Source organism: Tympanuchus pallidicinctus, unplaced genomic scaffold, assembly GCF_026119805.1.
Source record: "Tympanuchus pallidicinctus isolate F22 unplaced genomic scaffold, pur_lepc_1.0 scaffold21, whole genome shotgun sequence".
Lineage (NCBI taxonomy): Eukaryota > Metazoa > Chordata > Aves > Galliformes > Phasianidae > Tympanuchus > Tympanuchus pallidicinctus.
The window spans coordinates 12,884,064-12,908,108 of NW_026294733.1; the positions used below are offsets into that span (position 1 = coordinate 12,884,064).

Consider the following 24,045-nt stretch of genomic DNA (forward strand, 5'->3'; position numbering starts at 1 on the left):
CCCGTGTCAGTCCCTCGGGTGCTGGTTCTTGGGAAGTCCTGGTAGTTGTCGCCGTTACTTTGGCAGTCTGACCTGTGGTAGCCAGAACCAATCTGTTGACTTGTAGTTAATACTTCCTTTTCAATAACACTTAAAAATGAAATGATTTCTAATAGTTCTTGCAGTGTTCTGGTTTCCTTTCAGTGCACCTTGACCCAATTGACTACATGACCTAAGATAAATGTCAGCAACCTTTTTAATGATAGCTATAGAAAATAGATATGTGAAACACTACTATATAATTATGTAAATATGCAGTGCATCCCCTTGTGAAGACTTACCAAAATTTAGCAGAATGCCTGTATCTAGTTACAGGTTTCCACATGGGTGCGAATTACTAGTTACTGTCTGGTAAAAGGGGAGCAGGGTCCATTTGGGCACTAGTGAAAAACAAGACTACAGCTGCTCTCCCTTGGAATTGGCGTTGGGATGCTCTCCTCGCTCCTGTCCTCATCTCAGAAGATTCTGAGATAGAGCTGTGAAGGCAGCAGGGTGATGCTGCTGCGACATTGTCCTGTGTTTAGAGGTCAAGCCATTCTTGTGACATTCAGTTAAGAAGAGTAGGTGTGGAGGGAAGGGAAGTAGGCGCTCCTTCTGCGCATGCGCACAGCCTGACCTTTACCTGGGAACAGCTACGTTACTGGCTTGGCGTGTTTGGTGAGGGAGTTCAGAACTGGGTTTTAGCCCCTGCAGGTGAGAAGGCTGTGTGGCTTTGATCTTAGTAGGTCATTTTGAGTTCTTGTAACGTATGTGAAGATACTTCACATTAAGCTGTTGTTGGAGGGGAGCAGAAGTGACTCTCCATTTGAAACTGAGGAAAGTCTGGCAGGCATATAAGGCAACTTTCCCAGGCTCATTTCTAAATCATAACTTCATGAAGCAGGTAAAATAACTTCATATGTTTGAGGACTATTTGCAGAACTCAGTGTGTAAGTTGAGTTCCAAAGCTGAAGTTTTAGTAACCTGCTTCTTTTTTGCCTGCGTGGATCCTTGTGGATGGGTGGATAACAGCTCAAGTGCACTGTTGGAGATGCTGTCTGAAGTCCTTCTTAAAGCTCATCCTCCTAGCTGAGATGTCTGCTACCATAACTTGAACAAAACACTGATTTCTGAACTGTTATGTGAATTTAGGAATTTTTTGAAAAGTTTTGGCTTGAGGGGTTATTTTTAATGGAAACTTTTTCATTGATACCTCATGACCATGGTCTTCTGTGATTAAAGATTAGTTTAACTTCTAAATGATAAAAATTCTGTTTTCTGTAGCCACGGTATAATACCACACTGCTTCTGAATTAGAGGAGAATAGTGGATAGAGGTGAATTAATATTTGGACTTACAGATTAATTTTGTTAGGGTAGCATGCTTGTCTGAGCTATAACCTTTTGGTGCATGTTAGTAATAGAAAGCTCTTTGTTCTGTGTTTATTTTTTCTCCCTCTGGCAACTAGCTCTCCCTATTTGTTTTGGAGGTTTTGTTTTGGGTGTACTCAGAGGGATGGTGAGCAAGTGAGTTCCATGAAAGAAATGTACCATGTTGGAGGATATTGTCTTCCTTTTACTCTTGCACTTCATTACTTAATGTTAGTTGAGAAAGTATTGAATTTTATTTTATTTTTTTAAAGTTCTTAGGTATATTTTCGATTGAAATACTCAAAAACTTCCTCATTTTTATTACAGTGTTCTGCATCTTCTTTTCAGATGTGTATAGAAAGCATTATTATAAAAAATGAAATGAGAGGGTTGGTCCTGTGCTGAATCCTTCTTCTCTTAATTGCTTTTCATGGACTGAGACCACTTATTTTTCGCCCTTCTCTTTTAGGAGGGAGTTATGCAGCTTGTTTTTCAAACTTCTTTTTTATCTTCAGCTCTTCCAGAGCACCCCTTCCCTGCAGCAGTGCCCTACACTTGGTGACGTTGCGCAGGGTTGAGTTACTGCGTTGTGTCTGTTGCAGGAGTAGGTGGGAATGAAGACGGGTGGCTGGCTGTTCCCACCAGGAGGAATTTGGAAAGTTACTAAGCCGTGCCAGTCTGCAGGAGAGGTGATTCACTGTTTGTCAAGTAAAAATTGATGTTTTACTGCATGATGAACCGTGTGCCAGCTGAAAAGTCCCTCTGAATTTTCCTGGGTGTTTTTTTTCTTTTTTCTCTAGGTACTAAGCTTCAACTAGACCCATGCGTTATTCTCATTTGCCTTCAGTAAAACAGAGGGATTACTAATTAACTAAGAGTTTCCTCCAGGAAAATCCCTAACCTGTTGAACTCTTCCCTTTTGAAATTAATGAATAAAATAATGACCTTACATGGCTAGTAGGTGGCAAATCCACTGTTTGATCCAAGTGGAAGGAGGAGATGGGCTGCTGGGGCTGAGTGATCTGTGCGACATTGTGGCATCCTCGGAGCTCACTGCTCTGGGTGTGTGTGCTTTCAGTGTGACAAGATAGTGTGGGGAAAGGGTGTCCATGAAATGGCCACTTAACATCTTGGAATTGTCAGTTAAAGGTCAGTGCTGTGTATGGACTGCACACCTTTTACTTGTTTTTCTCAAGTAGTTACACTTCAAAGCCCTTTTACTGCTGCCTGTAGTTTTCAGTGGAGTGTACTTTAGATGTGTGGGATCTGTGCTGTGTTGTTCAGTATGCTGGGTGTTTTAAATGGCTCTCTGATGGGTCAGTAGTTACGTGATGGATTTTGCTGCTTTTGCAGTGGCGGAGCCCCCACAAACTCATTAATACAGGCCTTGGAAAATGTCTGCCACTAGCTTCTGCTCTGAGAATGGAGGAAAGGCCAGTGTGAATTTCAGTTTGATATGAGCCTGTAGGTAACTTAGCATTTAGGTATTTTGAATGTTGACCCTCCTCTCTGCCTGAAAGAGAGATTGATGTGGGAATGGGTTATCAAATTATTGGACCAGGGTGTATTCATGGGATTCGTACGTATGATTTTGAGTGCTGGATCACTGTACGCCTCTGGAGTGATGGCAGACCTGGGAAAGTCATCTACACTTTAATTAAGCTTGTGTGTTGATATATGTAAGATGTTTCTTGAAGAGATGGCTCGGAACACTTGCTGTCTCAGTGGGTGTGAGCTTTTACATCAGAATCATAGAATCACATAAACAAGTTGAATTTGTTTCCCTCGCTTGATTCAATTCCAAACACTAAAACACTTGAGCAAAGAAGCCCTGGCTACGCTGAAACCAGAGACCTGCTTTAGATTGTAGTCAGTTAGAATATTGAGTTACACCTGTTGTTTCTTGGGCTGACATGTTGGGAAAGAAGAGGGGCTGTTTCTACAGGACTATTTTTCTAATAGGTGCTTACCTGTTATAGCAGTAGATAAAATTGAACACTGAAAACATGACTTAGAGTGGGTTGAAACATGAAAACAAGTAGTGCTTAGTGTAAGTTCTCATTTCAGATAGTAAGATCTGCTCGTCTCCATTTGGTCTTTGGTATGAAGACCATACATGTCATTAACAGGCTCTTGGTTTAGTGTGAATTTTGAATGACTGTTGGTTTCAGTTCTGTAAATGGCAGCTCCTAGTTGCAGAAGGAGATTCTTCTGTGAATTAGGAAAACTTATTCGTAATTCTGTTTCTTTTTAACAGACATTGAATACGTGGTTGCATTTTTTTTTTTTTTTTTTTTTTTAAAGTGACTGAAAGGAGCAGCACTTCCTGAAATAAAATTCTTTTAACATTGCCTGCCTTGTATCAGGAGGGTGCAACCATGGAACTATGGCTATAGTTGTATGTTGGGTCAGCTGTTTTAATAAAAATGAATTGCAGATTTCTTATTTGTGGGCAGATTTGTCCAGAGGCTGACAGATGATATGTGATACAGTGCAGTCCGTAGTATCTAAAGCTACTTAAACTGGCATGGTGTAAGCTAGTGCCTGTAGATTGCTTAAGAGAGGTATTGGGTAAGCGGTTAAATTTGCCTGAATCTTTTGACAGACATTTGATCACGAATCCTGCTTTTGCATTTTCTGGTAGTATTAAGAAAGTACAAGGAGATGGAAACCCTAAGATGATTAATCTCTGGCATGGGAGAGTAGTCCCACACAACCTTAGCTTTTATTTATTCCTTTATCTGCATGTTTCAGGCAGAAGCTGAATCTGTGAGAATTGCCTAGTTACTTGGGGTGCTGGGCTTGAGGTCCTTGGCTAGAGCTGACTTGCTGGAGAGGAGCTGCTTAGGGATGTTGGGTCTGCCTTGCTGCTGGAGCACCTTAGGCCTCCTATGTGGTCACAGGTGAATGCCATCTTCATTTGGTGTATGTCAGCACTAGGCTGCACCACACAGTTTTATGTGCAAATGTCTGACTTCAGGACCAGGACTTTGTGTCTGATATGGTAGCACTGTGTCCACTCTCATGTTACCTTTGTAGCAGCATTTGCAAAACGAATTGCTATTTTGAAATAAGATTAGGGCCCGGTTCTCATAGCTGCTTGTGTCATTATTGAATAACTGCTGAATGTATATTGGAATAGAGGATGTCTTTCAGATAATCCAGATGTAGTTTAGTCAACTTTCTATTGTAGTTGGAGCTAAATGAGTTTGAGCCATCTGATTGCTGTCAGCAAAAGCAACTCTTTGCAGAGCTCAGGCAGTGTGCAGGTACTAACTAACAGCTCCCCTGAAACTTGGGGTCAGGCAGTTACGAGGGTAGTAGCCGCAAGAAGAGCTAACATGATTTGGTGGCTTGCTCTTTCCAGAAGGAAGATGTTCCAGCTCCTAAATCGCTGCCTTTGTAAGCTGGAAATTCAGTAGAGTGGTAGGAAACTATCAGCTCCCTTTTTTCCCGCTGAGTTTTCTGCCATTTCAGTGTTAATTCATCTCATGAGGATGTTTGATATCTGCCTCACTTGTCATAGGGTGAGCAGTGACTGGAAATGATGCTTCAGCCATGCTGGGCATTCTCTGCTGATGCAGTGATATCTCCAAGTACGTGGTAACTGCTGAGTGCTGGCAGTAGCCCTAGTAAGCACAAGATCCAGAACTGGAAGATATGTGGTGATTTATAGGCTTTAGTGACTTAAATTATCTTGAGCTGTTTTAAATTGAAGAAACAGCCTTCAGAATTTACAATTCAAACCTTAACGGAGATGGTGTATTTCCATAATTATGGCTGAATTGTCATTGGAGCCATTCATACTGACTCTGAAGTGTTTTTCCCTTAGCTTTGAAGTGCCAAGGGAAGGTAGCATACTGAGGTCCCTCCGGAAGTTTTGTGGAAATGTCTGTGTTCCTGTATGCTTTTCTGTCTTTTAACCCTGCTCTTGAGAATGAAATAGTAGTGCCAAGATTATACCTCAGTACCGGTGTAAGAATATGTGACCGATATTGTTGAGTTTTGAGGGATCGATGTTAGAAGTACTGCTTATAGCAGAGCTAAGTGAGGCCTGGTACTGTGTGAGTCTGCCCCAGGACTGGGAATGAGGCTCCCAGTGGAGCCTGGTGAGGGGTCTGGAGCACAAGTCTTATGAGGAGCGGCTGAGGGAGCTGGGATTGTTCAGTGTGGAGAAGAGGAGGCTCAGGGGAGACCTCACTGCACTGTACAACTTCCTGAAGGGAGGTTGTGGTGCAAAAGGGTCTGGCCTCTTCTCCCAGGCAAATAGTAGGACCTGAGGAAACGGCCAGAAGTTGTACCAGAGGAGGTTTAGGTTGGATATTAGGAGAAACTTTTTCTCTCAAAGGGTGGTCAGGCACTGGAATGGCTGCCCAGGGAGGTGGTGGAGTCACTGTCCCTGGTAGTGTTCAAGAGGCGTCTGGATGAGGAGCTACGAGAGATGGTTTAGTGCTTGTGGTACTGATAGGAATGGGAGGGTGGTTGGGCTAGATGATCTTGCAGGTCGTTTCCAACCTTGTGATTCTGTGTGATTCAGTGCCAGCCTTGCACTGTGCAGTCTCCTTGGGTTGATTATTTTCAGTAATTTTGAAGCTGACATTCTTTAAATGTGGTATTCAAACGTGTTTTATGTCAAATTTGAAATACAAACTAAATCACTAATGTCGTGGCATCTGCTGTCTTACCAGTACTCCCAGGGTCTTTAAGTAGGAATGATGATAAGGTAGTAGTCAGATACTGGCGTTTGGTGCAATAAAGAACATGGCAGTGTAAATGTGGGGGTAAGTATATTCCTAGTTTGATTCATAGAAAGTGCTGTACATCTTAATTATGAAATGAAAATAGTTTAAATGTAGATGGTCTGTTTCCACTTCATGAACTTTCAGCCTGAGATACAGGCTTTCCAAAATAAGCTGAGTCCCTGTGTACGTCAGTATATATTTGAGACACATGCAAATTGAATTGGTATAGAAATAACTAGGAATGGTAACCCAATTCAGAAACTGGGTAGTAGTTTATTGGCAGTGTGATTTTGCTTGAGGGTCTGCAGCCCTGTGGACACTCCAGGTGCAAGACATGGAGGCCTGGCTCCACAGAAGTGTTTGTTGCTCACTGCAAGTTCTGGGAAGCGATTTCCTAGCAGCTTTGTCCTACCTATGGACTCCCTTTGTCAAGGTGCTCTTCCAGAAGCAGTGGTTTGGCACACAGGAAAGCAAGAGATGGAGTGAGCAGTCCTTGTGGCTGCCCTTGTGTGCCAGAGGAGGGATGGTGCGGGAGCGGCCTCAGCGGGAGGCATTTCCATCACTGGTCCGTCCTGTCAGGAGCAAGCTGGTGGGAGCAGTCCAAGCTATTCTGGGAAAACACTGCTTTTGTCAGTAACCTGCAACAAAAAAGTAATAATAATTTCAGTGCAGCACCAAAAAGATCAGTTTAGACTTGAAAACAGAAGTGTGCTCCTAACCTTATATGCCTTTGCCAATTATGCCTTTGCCAATCTTAGAAGAATGGCTAATGTTATTTTTGATGCTAGCGCTTGCCAAGTTGCCTTTTCATACCCCTGGCCCGGGGTGAACTTGCGGTATTAACGTATAAATACTGTTGGAGCTGAGTCCAGATAGCTGTGAATGTGGCTGGGGGGGGGAGGACCCCGTGGTGTAACTGGATCTGCAGAGCTGAGGGATTGCTGCAGCCTTTGGCAGGATGTCAGACAAGCCCTTCGTTCTCCTGGGTGAGGTGCAGTGGTGCTCAGGTCCCACACAGTGTGTTGGGAGTGTTACTGGGAATCGTTCCTGCTCATAATAAGGTTGGGAATGGGAGTGATGTCTTGAGTACGTGTATTCCTGATGAGCCTTACCAAGTAAGGTGCTTATCAACTGCAACTTGCAAAATAATCCAAAAACAGCATGGTGACCAGTGACTCTTTCACTTTGCTATGGGTCTGTTTATGGCGGAGTACCTAAATCTGCAATATGAGTGCTGTATTAAAGTAAAATTTATTTGGTTATGTTTGTTTTTTTTTGGTAATGTATTTGATATTGTTTGGTTGTTATGTGATCATCATAGGTCGCTTTCGTTCACAAGTGGCATCTTGTTGATGTGGACATTTTTGCTCTGCTGTTAGTGAGAAGGTATTCATCCCCTGTCTGTGTGAGAGACTACAGCTGCAGAAACATCAGATGTTCTAACTTGAAAATGCATTGAAACTTCTGAAAGATTGGCAATGGCACGAATGCTTTAACATGTCACGTGTGGAATTTCTGTTTTCAGAGTCAAGTTATGTTTGTATTCTGGATATGTTACTAAAACTTACTAAAACAATCAGAACAAAAGCTAACAGTTGATGCTGGTATGAGCTTCGCCTAAGGTACTGTCAGGCTGTGCAGAGGCTGAAGGATAAGCATGTCAGAAGACAGTCTGAAAGTTTCTGGGGTATTTGTTGTTCTGATGTGTGGTCGTATTTTCGCATCTTTTGGTACATTTTCAAAAGGGGAGGGGGTTACATAATGTTCAGCAGTGTAATTGGAAAAGGGGAAAACAAACCAAAATGCAGTGCAGTACAGCTGCTTCTATGGACTTCTCCGCTATGTACAGTGTGCAGTCACTTGTATACATGGTGGTATTTTTCTACCCGTCGGTAGGTCAGGTGTGCTGTGGCAGCAGGAATAATATTTCTGGTGCATTGAGGAAGCAGAGTTCCCTGTGTAGTCTTAGGGGAGAATAATGAAATACCTTGAAGTGCTCCTGTAGATAATTGTCAGTTTTACCCCAAGATATCTTTGCTTCAGACCTTATTTCAGCAAGGAGTCCTTATGTGGGCCAGATGAACTTAATTCACATGTGAATTCTGCAGAGGGGAGTTTTAGTGCAGGGATACGTGTCATGAAGCAGCAGTGTGCATGTGCAGCCCTGAAGGCCAATGGTGTCTTGGTTTCCATCAGCAGAGGGGTGGCAGCAGGGAGAGGGACAGGATTGTCCAAGTGTGGGAATCCCCAGCACGGGAAAGATGTGGAGCTGTTGGAGAGAGTCTGGAGGAGGGCCACATAGATGATCTAGGGGCTGGAGGACCTCTCCTAGAAAGCGATAGGACAAGGGGAAATGGTTTTAAACTAAAGGAAGGGATGATTAGATTAGATGTCGGGGAGGGGGGAGGGGGAATTCTAACTGAGAGGGTGCTGAGGTCTTGGAACAGGTTGCTCAGAGAGGTTGTGGTTGCCCTGTCCCTGGAAGTGTTTAAGGCCAGGATGGATGGGGTCCTGGGTAATCTGACCTAGCACCCAGTGTAGTGGCTGGCAACCTTGCCTGTGGGAAGAGGGCTGGAACCTGATGATCCTTGGAGATCCCTTCCAACCCAAGCCATTCTGTGGTTTCTGTGATTTCATTCTATGGTTTTTATGATTTTTGCTGTTATCGTAAGTAGATCTTCTTGCTTTGCAGTAAAAATGTTTATCACTAATTTAGGTCGTTGATTTTCTGCTTTTCTCCCTCTTGGCTCTTAACACTGACCATTCTCTTTGTTTGAAGACTTTCGTGTCTTGTCTGGGATTAATTTAGGAGACTTGCTGCTTAAAGCTGTAGGTCACAGCCTGCTGTCTGACCTTTAATGTTTGTGTGTGGACATACAAGGTACAGTTCCTGTAAGTTAGGCAACATCGTGCAGATGTGGGACTAACAATCTGTTTTCCTGAAAGCTACTCTTACCACCTCCTTCGGTGAATGCAGTTCTCGTTGTATTCACGTGTGACCATTGCATTGCACTGGGCACCTGCTGATGGGGATAATGTTACGGGACGTTTACGTACTAACAAGGGACAGCCGTTAACTCAGGTGATCTTGAATAGCAGTGTTACATGCAGCTTTCCAGACTCATGAACACCCTTCATGTGATGGGGCGTTTTACCGAGCTTGTTGTTGGGCCTGCTTTGATTTTTGAAGCACGAACTGTACGTTTCCCAAAGCGTTGTGTGATAGCACTGAATGTGGTGGTTGCTTACTGCTGATATGGAAGAGATAGTGGAAAGAATTAAGGGAAAACAGAGGAAGGAAGATGGGATTGGGATGTGGAGTGAGAAAGGACAGCAACATGTATGTCTCATTTCTGATGGATACCAAAGACACCAGTAGCATTGAATGGATAATTATGGAATGATATCCCTGTTTTGATGTAAAAATATTGCTGAAAATAGAAGGAGTTTTGTCTGCACTTGAGACAGATTCTGAAATGTAGTTCTGTTCTCATTAGAGTATGAGTCAGGTATCCTCCTTGTTTACGCCGGCAAGCTGTCCTAAAACTACATTGTGTTATGTTGAGTAATTCCATGAGCTTGTGTTTGGAGATCACGTGGACTGGCAATGGGACAGCATTATTGCTGCTTCGTTGGAGTACCTGCTTGCTTAATTGTTCTGTGTATCTGATCTAGTCTAGAAAATGTTGATGACTGGGTAATATTAAGTGCCAGTGTGGAAACAATTGTTCTGGTTTGAATCGTCATTGACTATCTTGTTTGTATTCAAAACAGAAAATCCTTGTGCAGTGTTAGTTGAAATAATATTTTAGAAGGGAACTGAAAGGTATTTTGGGAAATCATTGGGTCCATCCCTGGCTTTCAGAAAGGTTCAGCTGTACTGAAGTCATTACTGGTGGCTGTTTTCTGTAATAACAAAGTGCATTTCTGCTGACAAAGGTGCCACAGCTCCTTGTGGCAGTCTGTTCTGCTGGTTAACTGTGCAAACATCCATAACATTTATTTTCAGTATTTAATCTGAGTTTCAGCTCTTTAATCTGTAGTTTCAGCTCTTGTCAGTTATTATTTTTAGGATAAGCTATTTCTCGTGTAGAGTTCTTTATTTTAGCATTTCATCTACCTTTCTAGTGAGTTGACCAAGTAACTTCTAATGTTCTATCTAATAATTTGTATGCTTCAAGTATTATGATATTACAGTTAAATTCCTTTATATATTTTGTGATTTCTAGATTTGTTATAAAATGTGAAAAATGGTAAAACTGTTTATCTAACTTGTCAAACAGGTTGAATCATTTATTTTGGACCAAGAAGATCTTGATAACCCTGTACTTAAAACCACATCAGAGTTGTTCTTATCGAGCGCTGCAGAAGGTGCGGACTTGAGAGCTGTGGATCCAGAAACGCAAGCAAGACTAGAAGCCTTACTGGAGGCAGCAGGTACTTTATTTGTGTAGTATTTTACTTTTTTTCTGAAAATAACTTGCACACAGGCCTGGCAACCTGTAAATTTGGACCCTAGTGAAGTCCAGAAACTTACTGTGATTATGTGAATATGAGCATAACAATAAGCTCATAATTCTTACAGGTGCTGAGGGTTTCTTGGTTCACTGTTTCTGTATGCATAAGGTTAGAAAGGTTCATTTGAGTGAAGTGGTGTTTCACTGACCAGGTGATATTACATGTGTACCTGAGGGAGGGTTACAGAGGAGAGAAAGAGAGAAGGAAAACAGTATCTTTCTTTGTGCTGCTTTGTTCAGTATATAACTATTAACGAATTACTCCAGAAAATTGCAGATGAAATAGTAGTTACTGTTTGAATTTCACAAAAATCTGTTTTGATTCTGTAGGCCTGTGATATGGATGTTGAAAAATACAGATTTAATGTTCTTGCTACAGAAACAGACTAGATAAAAACAGTGACTTACTTACATTTGTTTCTTCTATGGTAGAGCTTGACTAATGAAGTCTTTCCAAAATTTGTGTCACAGATATTTGCAGTGAAATTGGAAGTGACTCATCTTTCCAAAACTGAAGGACAAAAAGTTGTGAAAACCCTGCTTTGAAAGAAATCCTATTTGATCGTTATGCATATATATTCTGAATTTTTTGACCAGTCTTAGGAAATAGAAACAGTAGTATTTGTTTGCAAGTATTAGGCATAATGCTGTCTACAGTCTTAAGGAATGTCAGGATGAGGAAACAAAGAGAGCAAGGGATTTGCTTTGCATTTTGAATGTGAAAAGAATTATATACCTTTTTGTCAGCAGAAAATTGCAATGCCTTAATTAAAGGTGGGCCTCTAAAATTAATCAAACTGGGTGTAACTGTTGTGGCTCAAACTTTGCTTTGCAGGGAATATAGAATATATCTGGGATTTTCTGGACACTCAAGAATATTTGTGTAATGGACCCCTTTTTTCATTTAATGAAAATCAGTCGCAGTTCCTCTCAAGTTCCTCTCAGGTACCTGATGGCTGATGTGTCATAAAACCTACTGCTGGCTTTATAAATTGTCCATGGAAATAGCTGATGGCTGGTGTAAGCACATACCTCAACTACCCTCACGTCTTACTCGAAGGTTAAAATGTTCAAAATGATTTCACATTTTTTGACATACGTGTGTATGTATGTTTGTGTGTATGTATATACACAATGTATCATTGCTTTTTATTATGTTTGTGAGACTGCTTCCTTTAGGTTTCTAGATAGCAGTTTGCTGCTTGTCCGCAGGATTAGATGAATCATTTTTAATCTGGGAGTCCCATGCTTTGATTTCCTATATGTTTGAGTATTTCCTAATACTCAGACGTGCAGACAGTGGACAGAACAGAAAAGTAAACTTGTTGGAGGGCTTTTTTTGGGCTCCATCTCCTTTTCAAATAGACAGGACAAAATTCATGCCATTTGATCAATTGATGAGTGTGTGAGGTTGAAAGACCAAAAGCACTCATGAAGAAGTCCACCAGTTAAGGATTTCTTGTCTATACCACTGTGAATTTGAACACTGAAAATATCTGAACACTAAAAGTATTGGAAGAAAACATTGAGGGCCTAGTAGCTTGTTGATAAAAGCTGTACATTGAAGGTGACTGGAAAATAAGCTTGTGCTTCTGGGAGATGTTTTAGATGTTTTTGCAGGGGTTTGCACTGATCTGAGTAATTTGGCTGAAAATGCCCTTCCAAGTCTTAAGTAAGGTATTCAGGCACAACAAACCAAACAGCTCACTGATGTGATTTTGTTTTGCAGTTTGACAGTGAAGGCAATTTCTCTTGTCACTTTAGAGACATTTTAGTCGTATTTTATTTTCGTATAGTAAGTATAGCCTGTAAAATAAATAAATAAAAATAAAAAAAAAAAAAAAAATGACAGCACTGCTGCTGGAACAGGTAGTTTAGTTCCAGTTTGTCTGATGTTGTTTCCAGGGTCCTTGGCTTTCATTGCTGTGATTCCTCTCTCCTGTGTGAGGCTTATCCCAACTTGCAACAGGGAGAACAGGTGATCACGCATATGATGTCTCAGATTTGAGTGTTTTTCAGATGCAGGGTTCATGGCTGTGGCCTTAGGATCTTAATTTGGACTTGCAAAACTAGTTCTGCTTATTCCTCCAGAATTCCTTAATGCTCAGATCTCATGTGAATGTTGATTGTTAATTCTAGGAAGTAAGTAGCAACTGCAGTCAGACGAAATGTTTTTTTTCATGTCACACAGGAGTGTCTTTTTTTTTTTTTTTTTCCCCAACCATCCATGCTTCTTACTGCAACTTGTGTGTGGTTTTTGTAGCTCTTTTGATTTGAGAACTGATTAGCCTGTATGTGGAGATGCAGAGGTCTTATTTGGTTGAACTGCCTAAAAGTGTTTCTCTATATTGTATTTACCTATCCTAATAGCTTAGTTTATTTCTTTAGTTTCTCTTTTCAAGATGACTTAACTTCTGCAAACACATAATATTTTGGGTGGCAACAGCTTAAACTACAGTTTGTAGTGTGAGAGCTATGTTTAATTCCCCTTTGTTAAAACAGAGCAGCAAATGCGCACTCACACTGGCGTGCATGCAGGCAAACAGCAGTTCCTTAAATTTGCTAGGACCTCCAAAACCCTGATTCATTAGCTTCAATTTCAACGATGAAGCTTCCTTTCACAGTCTGCTTGAGCAAAGCATAGGCGCTTCGTTAATGAAAATCCACCTTTAAAGATAAATTTTTGAGAAACAAACTTGACGCGCTAGCTTTCAATTCTGAATTCTGAGAGAGACTTTACTGTTCTAAAGCTATATGTTTGTTGTTTTCATTTTCAGGAAAAGCAAGTGAATCCAGTTGTGAAGCTCTTCTAAACAAGCCAAGGGTTCTGAGTGTATGCAGTTTTTATTGCTAGTAGCAAGGAAGGGATTTATACCTAGAGTGAACTTATGGAAAGAGATCACTGTTTGGAGATGTTTCAGTTTTTCAGGCTGTTATTAAAGTGATTCTTTGTATTCTGATGCTGGGTTCATGTTCTGAAACATTCAGCTCCACTGCTAATTAGGGCAGTGTTGATCTCTTAAAATAATATTTCAGCTCTAAAAAATAATGCTGCTTTTGCTGACTTTCAGTGAGGTTGCATATTAAATTTCTTTTTTTAGAGATGATAGTTGGCACCTGGATGATAAAAGCTCTTTGGTGCTGTGAATGAATGGGTTTAACGTTGGTGCAGGAGCCTTTTACCTTCTTTAATCCATCCTGGTACCTTAGAAGGAACAGAGCTCCTGCTTTTGGTGGATTCCTCAGTGGTCCCTAGGCATGTTTTCTTAGGAGGGCAAACTAATCCTCGAAATAAGAGCAGGGGAATATTTAGCAGATAAAAGCTGGTTTGTGTTCTGATCCCTCTTTTTATAGGTATCAGGACTGGAAAGTGGCTTGCTTACATAGTGCAGTGGTCTCAAGAGGAGTAAAAGTTTGTCCTTAAAGAGAAGGATACTGGTTGAGTGGAAGTCCTGTTGCCTGTTTGGTGTATCCCACACCTGAAACATGGAGTACCATGGGAAATTTTACAACATCAAAATGCCAGTCCCTGCAGTTGAAGTACTCCATTCATAATGTTTCAGTATGGCATTGCTGAGCTTTTTGGTAAGCAGCGTAGAATGCGCCTGAACAGTTTAGTAACTTGAGTAATGTGCTCCCTATTGTTCTGAATTTTCTCAAGAGATACAGAAGAAAGTGGTAAATATATGTATATATGTTTTTTTTTTTTTTTTCCTAGCATTAGAGTGCTCTCTATTCCTGCGAGTTATCAGAACTCAACTAGTTGTATTCAAGGAGACAAAACTAACTGTCCCTTGCCATCTTGGTGTTCAGTTGGAGCATACTCTTCACACCTGGGTGGCTCTGGGGTCCTGGCTGCAGGTACACTGGTGCTTCTGATGTCGGACTTGTGAGTATAGGTCATGTAATCATGCTCAGGGCATGTAATAGGGTAGTGTTGGAAAATGGTTTGTTCCAAAGGAGGCCATGAAGGTGATGGAAATGTCTATCCTATGGAGAGAGACTGAGGGAGCTGGGCTTGTACAGCCTAAAAAAAAGAGAAGATTTTTTCAGGCTGAGCTGGGGTGAGCTCATTTTGGCCTTCCAGTACCTGAAGGGAGCTTATAATCAGGATGGAGAAAGACTTTTTTTCATGGGCAGACAGTAATAGAACTGAATAGAACAGAATAGGAGAGAATGGTTTCGATCTCAAAGGTGGAGATTTAATTTAGAAGGTAGGAATTGGCTGTGGTGTTCCATCCCTGGAGATGCCCCAGGCCATGGATGGGCCCTGGGCAGCCTAATCTGGGGAGGGAATAGACAACCCATGGAGAGGTGGGGCCGGGGGGGCTCTAAGAAGCCTTCCAACCCAAATATTCTGTGATTTCATGATTGACTTCTTCAGATATGCTCAAACAGGAGCACAGTTGTATTTCAGCAGAAAGGAAGGATGTCTCTGGATATGACTGAAGGTGACTAGAGACCCTTGTGCAAATGAAGTTTTAGTGTGCTTGAGACTCTGGGAAATCAAATGTAGTGTAATTTTTTTTTAAATAAATGGTCTAAGAGAAATGTTTTTTTTTTTTCTCTTTTTTTTTTTTCTCCCCACAAAGGTCTGTTCAGACAACAGATGTGCCTTTACAAGAGTGCAACACAGGTGTTGCCTCTGACTGTCTGGCAGCAGTGCTGTGCGGGTGGCAGAGTGCTGGCACAGCAACTGGAGATGCTGTGGGGTCTCCTCCTGGGAGATCTCTGAAGCTGAATGGATGCTGAACACCCTCCTTTGGGTGGCCCTGCTGAGGCCTGGCTGGGCCAGATGGACCCAGAGGTCCCCACCAGCCTCAGCTGTGCTGTAGTTCTGGTGGATCTTGGTCGTTGATTTGGAAATAAGAGCTTGAAGCTTTTATTTGAAAAACCATTAGGATGAAAGGCAAGGAGGTGAGGGAAGCAGGTAGCATGTTCTGGAACTGGGGGCAGCAATAAGTGAAAGTAATTGCCAACTAAGTGGAAATACAAAACACAGGTCAAAATGTGAGTGGGCCTGGACAAAATCTGCCTGCTTTAGGATAAACTGAAATAGTAGAGTGAGATTCAGCAAGTGTATAATTGAATGCTTTCCAGCGTCTATATGTATCTGTATACCCACTAGTTATACTATCAACCAAAATGGCGTTTTGTGATGTGAACAGAAGCATTCATTATTCACTAACATCACTTTTTCCAATAAAATGGATTTAAAGAAGAAAAAGCTTTTCCTCCAACATCAGAGGACCTGAACGGGATTTGTGATCCAACACTATGGCAGAGTCTGCTATGATCTAAAAGAGAGATTTAAAAGATTTGTGGTCTGCTTTCATCCTGCATCTGTGTCACTTTGGGAAGCATTGAAGCCTGAAGGGGGGGTACATTCTCTGATCTTTCTTATAGTAAAAGATTTATATTTGAACCTGGTGTTTATTTTCTGGGGGTTGATGAGTAACTTACCTGTGATTTTTAAATGGAGGTGTGCCTCCATTTAATACATTATAAGCTTAACCTCTAATGAGTTATCTAGGTTCCACTCCAAACTGTAGAAGCTACAAATTGGGAGCTACAGGAGACGTGGAAGATTCATTGATGTTGATCAATTTAATGACTGCAAATATATGCTTGTAGAATGTAGTGAATACCTTTCTGGATTTATTTCAGTATTATTGATTTTAAAAAATGGGGTTATTATTAGGGGAGTCTAAGAGAGGAGTGCTGGAACTGAAGCAAAGATTAAACCTTACTATTGAGTCGTGTCAGTAACAGATATGAGGCATGTTCAGGCTTCCTCAGCACATCAAAAGCCTCGCCTTGGTTTGAGCCACTGTTGTTACTGAACGGTTGTTTTTAAATCATGGAAGCCTTTTTATCTCAATTTGCTCAATTTGAAATACTTGTGTTACATGGGCATGGTACATGAATCAAATAAGCAGAGCAATTTTCATCAGTAGGCTTCGTTCTAGGATAGAAGTCAGGGCTGTGCTACTACTTAAATCACCAGTGTTTAGTAACTGGAATACTTTTGCCTTTTGAGATATTGGCACATTACAGTGACTTGCTCATTTTCTTTCTTCACCACCTAAAGATTCAGAATGGGAAGGAATATATGGTACGTGAAACCTACAGATGTGTTGTGCTTTTGAATACGTTGGATAAACTGAGTTTTGTGCATGTAATTATTAATATTATATTTTGCTAAGATTTTGCATGATTGAAATACTTTTTTTCTAATCTTAGTCATTCAGATTAGAAAAAGTTGAGTCTAATCCTGCTTTTGAAAAATTAACTTCCATACTTGAAAAGTGTTTTGAAGTGTTTTGAAGACTTCTCATTTATGTGGTTCTTTTTCAGGTGGATTTTGTTGTGAAGAGCAGTTTAGTTTTAACACTTAACCTGATGCTTCTATGTATCAAACAGTTCTCAGGTCAAATATGATAACTTTGCAATGTTTTTGGAATTCTTTTCTTTGACAGAGATGATTCCAAGATTTTAACTTTCCCTCAACAGGATGTGGTGGCAGGGAAAGACCAGACAATCACTGATGAGAGTAGGACTCAATCTCTTTAGTTAGCTGCTTGAGTGTCAGTGGTCAGCGCTAATTAGTAGTGCATTGTTACTACACTGTAAAGTTATGCAATTCTCATTCTTGCAAGGCTTTTTTTTTTTTTTTTTTTTGAGTCCTAGATTTTTTTTATTAACTCAACTTTTCCCTTGTTTTACTTCTGCTGTATTTTATTTTTTCTATAAGCTGGATTCTTCTGCAAGGTAAATTCCCTGTCACTCTCGTCTTATAATACAGGGATATTTCTGAACAAAAGCCTTTTCCAATTTGTATTATTTCTAGGATGTGTTAGCTTAATGCTTCAAGTAGCCTCAGCCAGAGCTCAAAAGCAGGGACAGTTCAGGCAGGAGAAAAGAGCCAGTGCTCTACTGACAGTCCTCCTTGGTGTGTGGATTGAATTGGAGTTCAGTCTGTACTGAATGGAAATCCCATGTGTGTGCTCCTTCACCAGTCAGCCTGAACAAGGCATTTCCCCCATGTAGTGGGGAAAAGCTTACGCTGGGCCTTGTGTGCTGCAAGCTTAGGCCTAAGTGTTAGGTTCTGCAGCTAGTGTTGGAGAGCTGGGGTCTGGTGAGGCTTTCTGGGTGCTGCCCATACATTGATGCAATGCAGAGAAACACAAATTTTCGTCATCTTCAGTTTTACTCTTGTTACAGCTAGTAAATAAGGATAGTGGATAGCAATACTGCATAGTTATATGGCCTTGTGAACCCTTAAACTCATTTTGATGAGGCTTTTCTGCTAATGCATTCAGAATAGAAGAATGTGTTTTTTCTTGAACGTGGGTCGTGGTAAAAAGGATTACACGGATTCTTTCCAAAGGGAGTAGCATCCAGATTTTGATTATCCTGTACTCTGAAATCTACTGTGGCATTCCTACAATCATATCTGCAGAATGCTTTGTTGCATAGTGTGCATTTAATGACAATACACTGAAAGGCTGTAGATCTTTGATTGTAGGGAGATTTTATGAGCAGTTTCTCAAATGTTTGTTTTGGATTGGTTAAGATCCAGGGATCAGTACTGGGGCCTGTCTTGTTCAGTAGCTTTACTGATGACCTGAATGAGTGCATAGAGTGCACATTCAGTAAGCTTGCAGATGATACTGAGATGGCAGGAGGTGTTGGTCTGCCTGGGGAGAGGTAGGAAGGCCCTGGACACAGGGATCTGGACAGGCTGATTGCTGGGCGCAGGCCAGTGGGATGAAGTTGAACAAGACCCAGGGCCGGTCCTGCACTTGGCCACAATAACCCCAGGCAGTGCCATAGGCTTGGAGCGCAGTGGCTGGAAGACTGTGTGGAAGAAGCGGACCTGGGAGTGTTGGTTGATGCTCAGCTGAACACGAGCCAGCAGTGTGCCCGGGTGGCCAAGGAGGCCAATGGGATCCTGGCTTGTGTCAGAAATAGTGCAGCCAGCAGGAGCAGGGAGTGATCATCCCTCTGTACTCAGCTCTGGTGAGGCTGCACCTTGAGTACTGTGTCCAGTTTTGGGTCCCTCCCTACAAGACAGACATGGAGGCCCTGGAACATGTCCAGAGAAGGGCAGCAAAGCTGGTGAGGGGTCTGGAGCACAGGCCTTATGAGGAGAGGCTAAGGGAATGGGGGTTGCTCATCCTGGAGAAGAGGAGGCTCAGGGATGACTTTATGGCTCTCTACAGCTGTCTGAGTGGGAGGACTCTCTGTCTCTGGAGGAGTTCAAGAAGTGTTTAGATGTTGTACTGAGGGATGTGGTTTAGTGTGAAATATTGGTGATAGGTGGATGGTTGGACTGGATGATGTTGGAGACCTTTTCCAACCTTGGTGATTTTTTGAAACATGGAATTGTACACAGTTTGGTGCTATACGTCATTAGACTGATTATATGGTTTTGTTTTTTTTTTTTAATAGGTAAGGTAGTTGGTCACCCCTGATAATACTTGAATATTTTCACTTGGTTTAGCATACTGAGTGAGTGGCTGGAAGTCCATGGCTTCTGGGATAAGCTGCTATTGACATGGGCCTTCTAGGGACCTCTTGGTTCTTTTCTCGAAAACGTACAGTTGTTTGAAGTTGTTTTTGTTCCATGTAGTTGCTGACTTATACCAGAGCCAATTTCTAGTTCTTAGGAGCATTTACTATCCATTTGGACTTAGTTTCTCACTGAATGCTAAAAAGTTGGAATGCAAGTGGAATTATTTACTTACAAATTGCCTTCAAAGTTTATTTGAAGTCTCTTCCTTCATTGTGCTTGTGTATCTTGCTGTTAGTCTCCATAGGACGATGTTCCTTTTGCTCCATAAGCCATTAGTATGGAATTCCGTGCTTTGCTCTTTCTACCATGAAACATGTGAAGGTGTCTGGAAAGAGTGGGTGCAGGTGATGGGTTAATGGTAGGACTAGATGATTTTAGTGGTCTTTTCTAACCTTAGTGATTCTGTGAAAGTAACTTGTTTTTCAAAAGTCAGAAGACCTCAGGCAGATATAATATTTGGCTTAGAATGCTAGCAGTCAAGAATAGGAATTTTGTGAGCCTTGTACAGCGTGAATGGATATTGATGGTTTTCCTGTAGTTTCTCTTGGGAATTCTCAGGGGTAGGTGGTTGTCTTTTCCTTGTGCTTTTTACATCTCACAGCAGACTTTGGTTTCCATGTTCCTTGTTTCCATGTTTCAGCAGTAGTCTTAGTTTTTTGAGGTGTATTTTCCATGTTTTTGGAAGCAGGCACTTGAAATGAGGCAGTGCTAACTTTTATTTATCACGGAATCGCAAGGTTGGAAACGACCTGCAAGATCATCTAGCCCAACCACCCTCCCATTCCTATCAGTACCACAAGCACTAAACCATCTCTCGTAGCTCCTCATCCAGACGCCTCTTGAACACTACCAGGGACAGTGACTCCACCACCTCCCTGGGCAGCCATTCCAGTGCCTGACCACCCTTTGAGAGAAAAAGTTTCTCCTAATATCCAACCTAAACCTCCTCTGGTACAACTTCTGGCCGTTTCCTCAGGTCCTACTATTTGCCTGGGAGAAGAGGCCAGACCCTTTTGCACCACAACCTCCCTTCAGGAAGTTGTACAGTGCAGTGAGGTCTCCCCTGAGCCTCCTCTTCTCCACACTGAACAATCCCAGCTCCCTCAGCCGCTCCTCATAAGACTTGTGCTCCAGACCCCTCACCAGGCTCCACTGGGAGCCTCATTCCCAGTCCTGGGGCAGACTCACACAGTACCAGGCCTCACTTAGCTCTGCTATAAGCAGTACTTCTAACATCGATCCCTCAAAACTCAACAATATCGGTCACATATTCTTACACCGGTACTGAGGTATAATCTTGGCACTACTACAACCTCCCTTCAGGAAGTTGTACAGTGCAATGAGGTTCATGAGGCACTAAAAGAAAAATCAGGGATTAAAGAAAGATGCCTGTTGTTCACCTTGATGTATTTCTATAAAGTAATGAACCTTGTTCTTTCATATTGACTGGCGTGAAGTAGAGAATTTGAGACTTGGCATCTAGAAGATATGATGGTTTTTACTTCTGGGTCATTAATGAAGTTGCTGCTTTTATTGCATTACAGGTAGGTATGGTAAGCGCTGCAATCAAAACAAATTCCCCAAGAAGGATTTTGGGCTTTAAAGTACTTTTAAAGCACTCCAAAGTAATTTGATTTTCTTTCCTCAATGTCTAGTCTGGATACTGTCTTTGAGTACAAGTTTGTCTAAACTGTTGCCCAAACCTCTGAATTTGGAGCCTTTCTGCCCTGATTATAGCTGGGATGCTCAGGAGCTGGTAGCAGTGTGCTCATTTAGTGCTGCGCCCTGTCAGGACCTGGCTGAGCTCATGCTACAGGGCTGCGGGCAGGTGACTGCTTGGCTCTGGGGCAGATGTGCTGAGTCTGCCTTTTGGCCTCTGTCCATTTAAAGCTGAACAAAGCCACACAGACAATGCAACTTGCAGTCAGTGATTTTCTTAGCTAATCACAGTGGTATTGTCAAGTATGGTACAGCCAGAAATGTGTTTGTGTACATGAATGTGCTTCAGTACTTGCTAGTGCATGGTCCTGAAAAAGATGTTGCTGGACCTTGCAGGAGGCAGCTGTATAGGGAAGAGAAGGCTCAGTATTGGAAAAGGCTGCAGACAGCCAGGAGTCAATGGCAGCGCTGCTGCCGTGGCAGATCTTTCTGGATGTGCTGCAGGTTTAGGCTGGGGAAAAACAAAAAATAAGCAAGTAGACCCAAACAAATAAATAGCAAACAGGCCATTGAAAAAAGAAATTCAAATAGGAAGTGAAAACCTCCTATTTAATATACAGTATCTCCTGTTTACTCTTGGCTCCAGAGCAAATTCTCATCCCTGGTAAAGTGGGAGTTTGTAAACGCTACTGTGCTAACTAAAGTTAGCTACTAAAGCTAACTGAAGTACATAACTGAAGTTTATGTAGTGAAGGAAAGCTGGCAAGATACTGTGAGTTTTTGATAAAATTCAGAATCTTTTTTCCCTAAATATAGGGAAAAATAATAGGGATGCTTAGTAAGACATTAGACCTTTACAGCGTGATAGTAGGAAAAAAAATCTGCTTTGTGGCTTTCAGCAGTTGTAGTCAGGTTGAGTTCCAGCTGCCCCAGAGTTAGACCGGCTTTTTTTCTGACTCTTTCCTATTACATTTCTTACCGTCAGTTTTTGGAGGTTGCATTTTTTGCTGATCTGGTCTTTTACTTTTGCTGTTAAGTCATTATATGTAAACAGAAGCTTTCTCTTCCTCCAAGTCCAAATTCAAATGTCTCTATGGAGATTTGATTTGGCTTGGAATCTAGAACTCGAATAATGAGTTTGAAAGAAATCTTCAAATGCTACACATAGAAACGATCTAGTTTAACTTCCAAAGTCAGGCTTTTTGGAGACAGTTAGTTTCTTTTTCCTGCAAAAAAATCTTGGGACTGGAGAGAGTGCTTCTTTTTTACCTCCCATCTTGTTGCCTGTTCGGTGTGTTAGCTGAGCAGATGCTTTGGCCGGCAGGGATACCGTGGGATCAATGTTAAAAGCGAGCAGTTACATGTCAATTGAATTCTAGCTATTGGTGGTCGATGGAGAGTAAGAATTTCTGTCTTTCTGTCTAAGAATTCCTGTGTAATAGCTTTCAGCACTTAATAAATATTTTTTGCCTTAATTGGTTGTAGTATTTCATAGGTGTGAGATAGGTACTCATTAGATACTGAATCAAAGCTTTAAATATTTTTAAAAAGAAAAAAAAAATTGAATACTTCAGACCAATCTAGAACAAGTGTGTTCTTATTTTTTGCTGATTTTCTAGAAGAAATACAATTGCTTTCTGATACTTAAATGCAATTCTTCAGGCTTTGTGTTGGTTTGCTTTCCTTAAAGCAATTTAGTCATTGAACTGTTTAGTTGGGAAGGTAAACTTACTGTGTTATTACTTTTCTTCTAATGGTAGTTGCTTCTCTGAAAAAGAGGTGATCTGAGGGTAGATACCTGTCCCAGGCACTTATCTACAGTGAGATGGGTGAAAGCCATTTGTTCTCTGAGACGTTTCTGCCTTCTGTGCTTACTGCTGGAGCATCCACCCCTGCATTGCCAAAGCAGCATCTGCAGCTCCTGTGCAGTTGCATGCTGTTATTTGCTTCAGCAGTGCTGAAGGACTTGTGATGCTGTGCAAGAACACAAATAGCAGGGCTCCAGCTCTGGGGAAAAAACCCTTCTGGAGAAGAGGTTGCAGTTTGTAAAGAGCAAGACTTACTAACAGATGTCAGAGAAAACTGTTTTCTGTGTGAGCATCTATCTGTAAAATATTCAGGTGTGAATTTTGCATCTGGTGAGTACGGAAAATGGTTTATAAACTAACTAATGTAGGAATAGCGTGTGATGCTTCTGTATTAACTATGTGAATAGAAAGCAAGTGCATTTGATTGCTTGATCAGTAAGATTTTATGCACATGCAGATCAGTGGTGAGCACATCTGGATGTCTGGGTTCCCATAATGAATCAGAAGCATCAAAAATTGTATCTGGTAGCTTGTCACCTTGCACTTGAATTAATGTTTCTTTGATAGGGCTAAAATGAGGAAAGCCTTGAAAGATGAAAAAGTTGTATTTCTTTTTACAAAGGTAAAAGAAATAATAATAATAATAGAAGGAAATCTAGCTATTTGGACACTGTGAATGACCATCGCAGAGTGATGGTAGCTGAGGTAACCTAGTGGCTCTTTGCTGTCACCATCAAGCAGGAATTCTTCAGTTTCTAGCTACATAGTTTTCTCTCATGGCTTCTGGTGTTTGCTAGGCCACTTAGTAGCCATGTTCACCTTGGAGTTCACATTCAACTTGTTATTCTGGCAGACAACTCTGGGCAGAAAAATGTTGAAACCTTACCTGCAGGAAAGTGTCTTAAATGAGAAAATTCTGAGAAACACAACTATTTTTCAGGGACATTTTTTGAGAAGAAGCTGGGAGGAGTGTAAAGCTTCTATGAGTTTGTTATCTATGGTCTAAATATTTCACTGCTAGGTAATAAAAATGTCTGTGATTACAATTGACATATTCTCTTTTCTCCTGCCGGATGTTTTTTTTTCTCCACCTTACTCCTGCTCTTCCTTCTCTCTTTCCCCAGTCAAGCCAAATCTACTTTTACAAACCTCTTGTGATGTTTGAGGGCATGTTTCAGACATGCCAGGATTTTAAATAGTAGTGCTGTCATTGTCTTTTTTTTTTTTTTTTTTTTTTTTCCGAGTTAGGCACAACTTCAAGTTTCCTTTGCACTGCACTGAGGAGCTCTTCTGGCGCCCGTAGCAGCTCCTTTTGTCACAGGAACTCTTAAGCCAGTCCAGCTATTTGCAGGA

At 41.4% G+C, this 24,045-nt stretch overlaps 1 protein-coding gene across 4 annotated transcripts in view; it reads left to right on the top strand.

Moving 5' to 3' along the window:
* Positions 1-24,045, top strand: part of ANKHD1 (ankyrin repeat and KH domain containing 1) — a 99,160-nt gene that overhangs the window by 4,794 nt on the left and 70,321 nt on the right. For all 4 annotated transcript variants that reach the window (XM_052684482.1, XM_052684479.1, XM_052684480.1 and 1 more), the window contains exon 2: positions 10,414-10,567. In XM_052684482.1, coding sequence (XP_052540442.1) covers positions 10,414-10,567 — 154 coding nt within the window. The remainder of the gene's footprint in view (positions 1-10,413; positions 10,568-24,045) is intronic.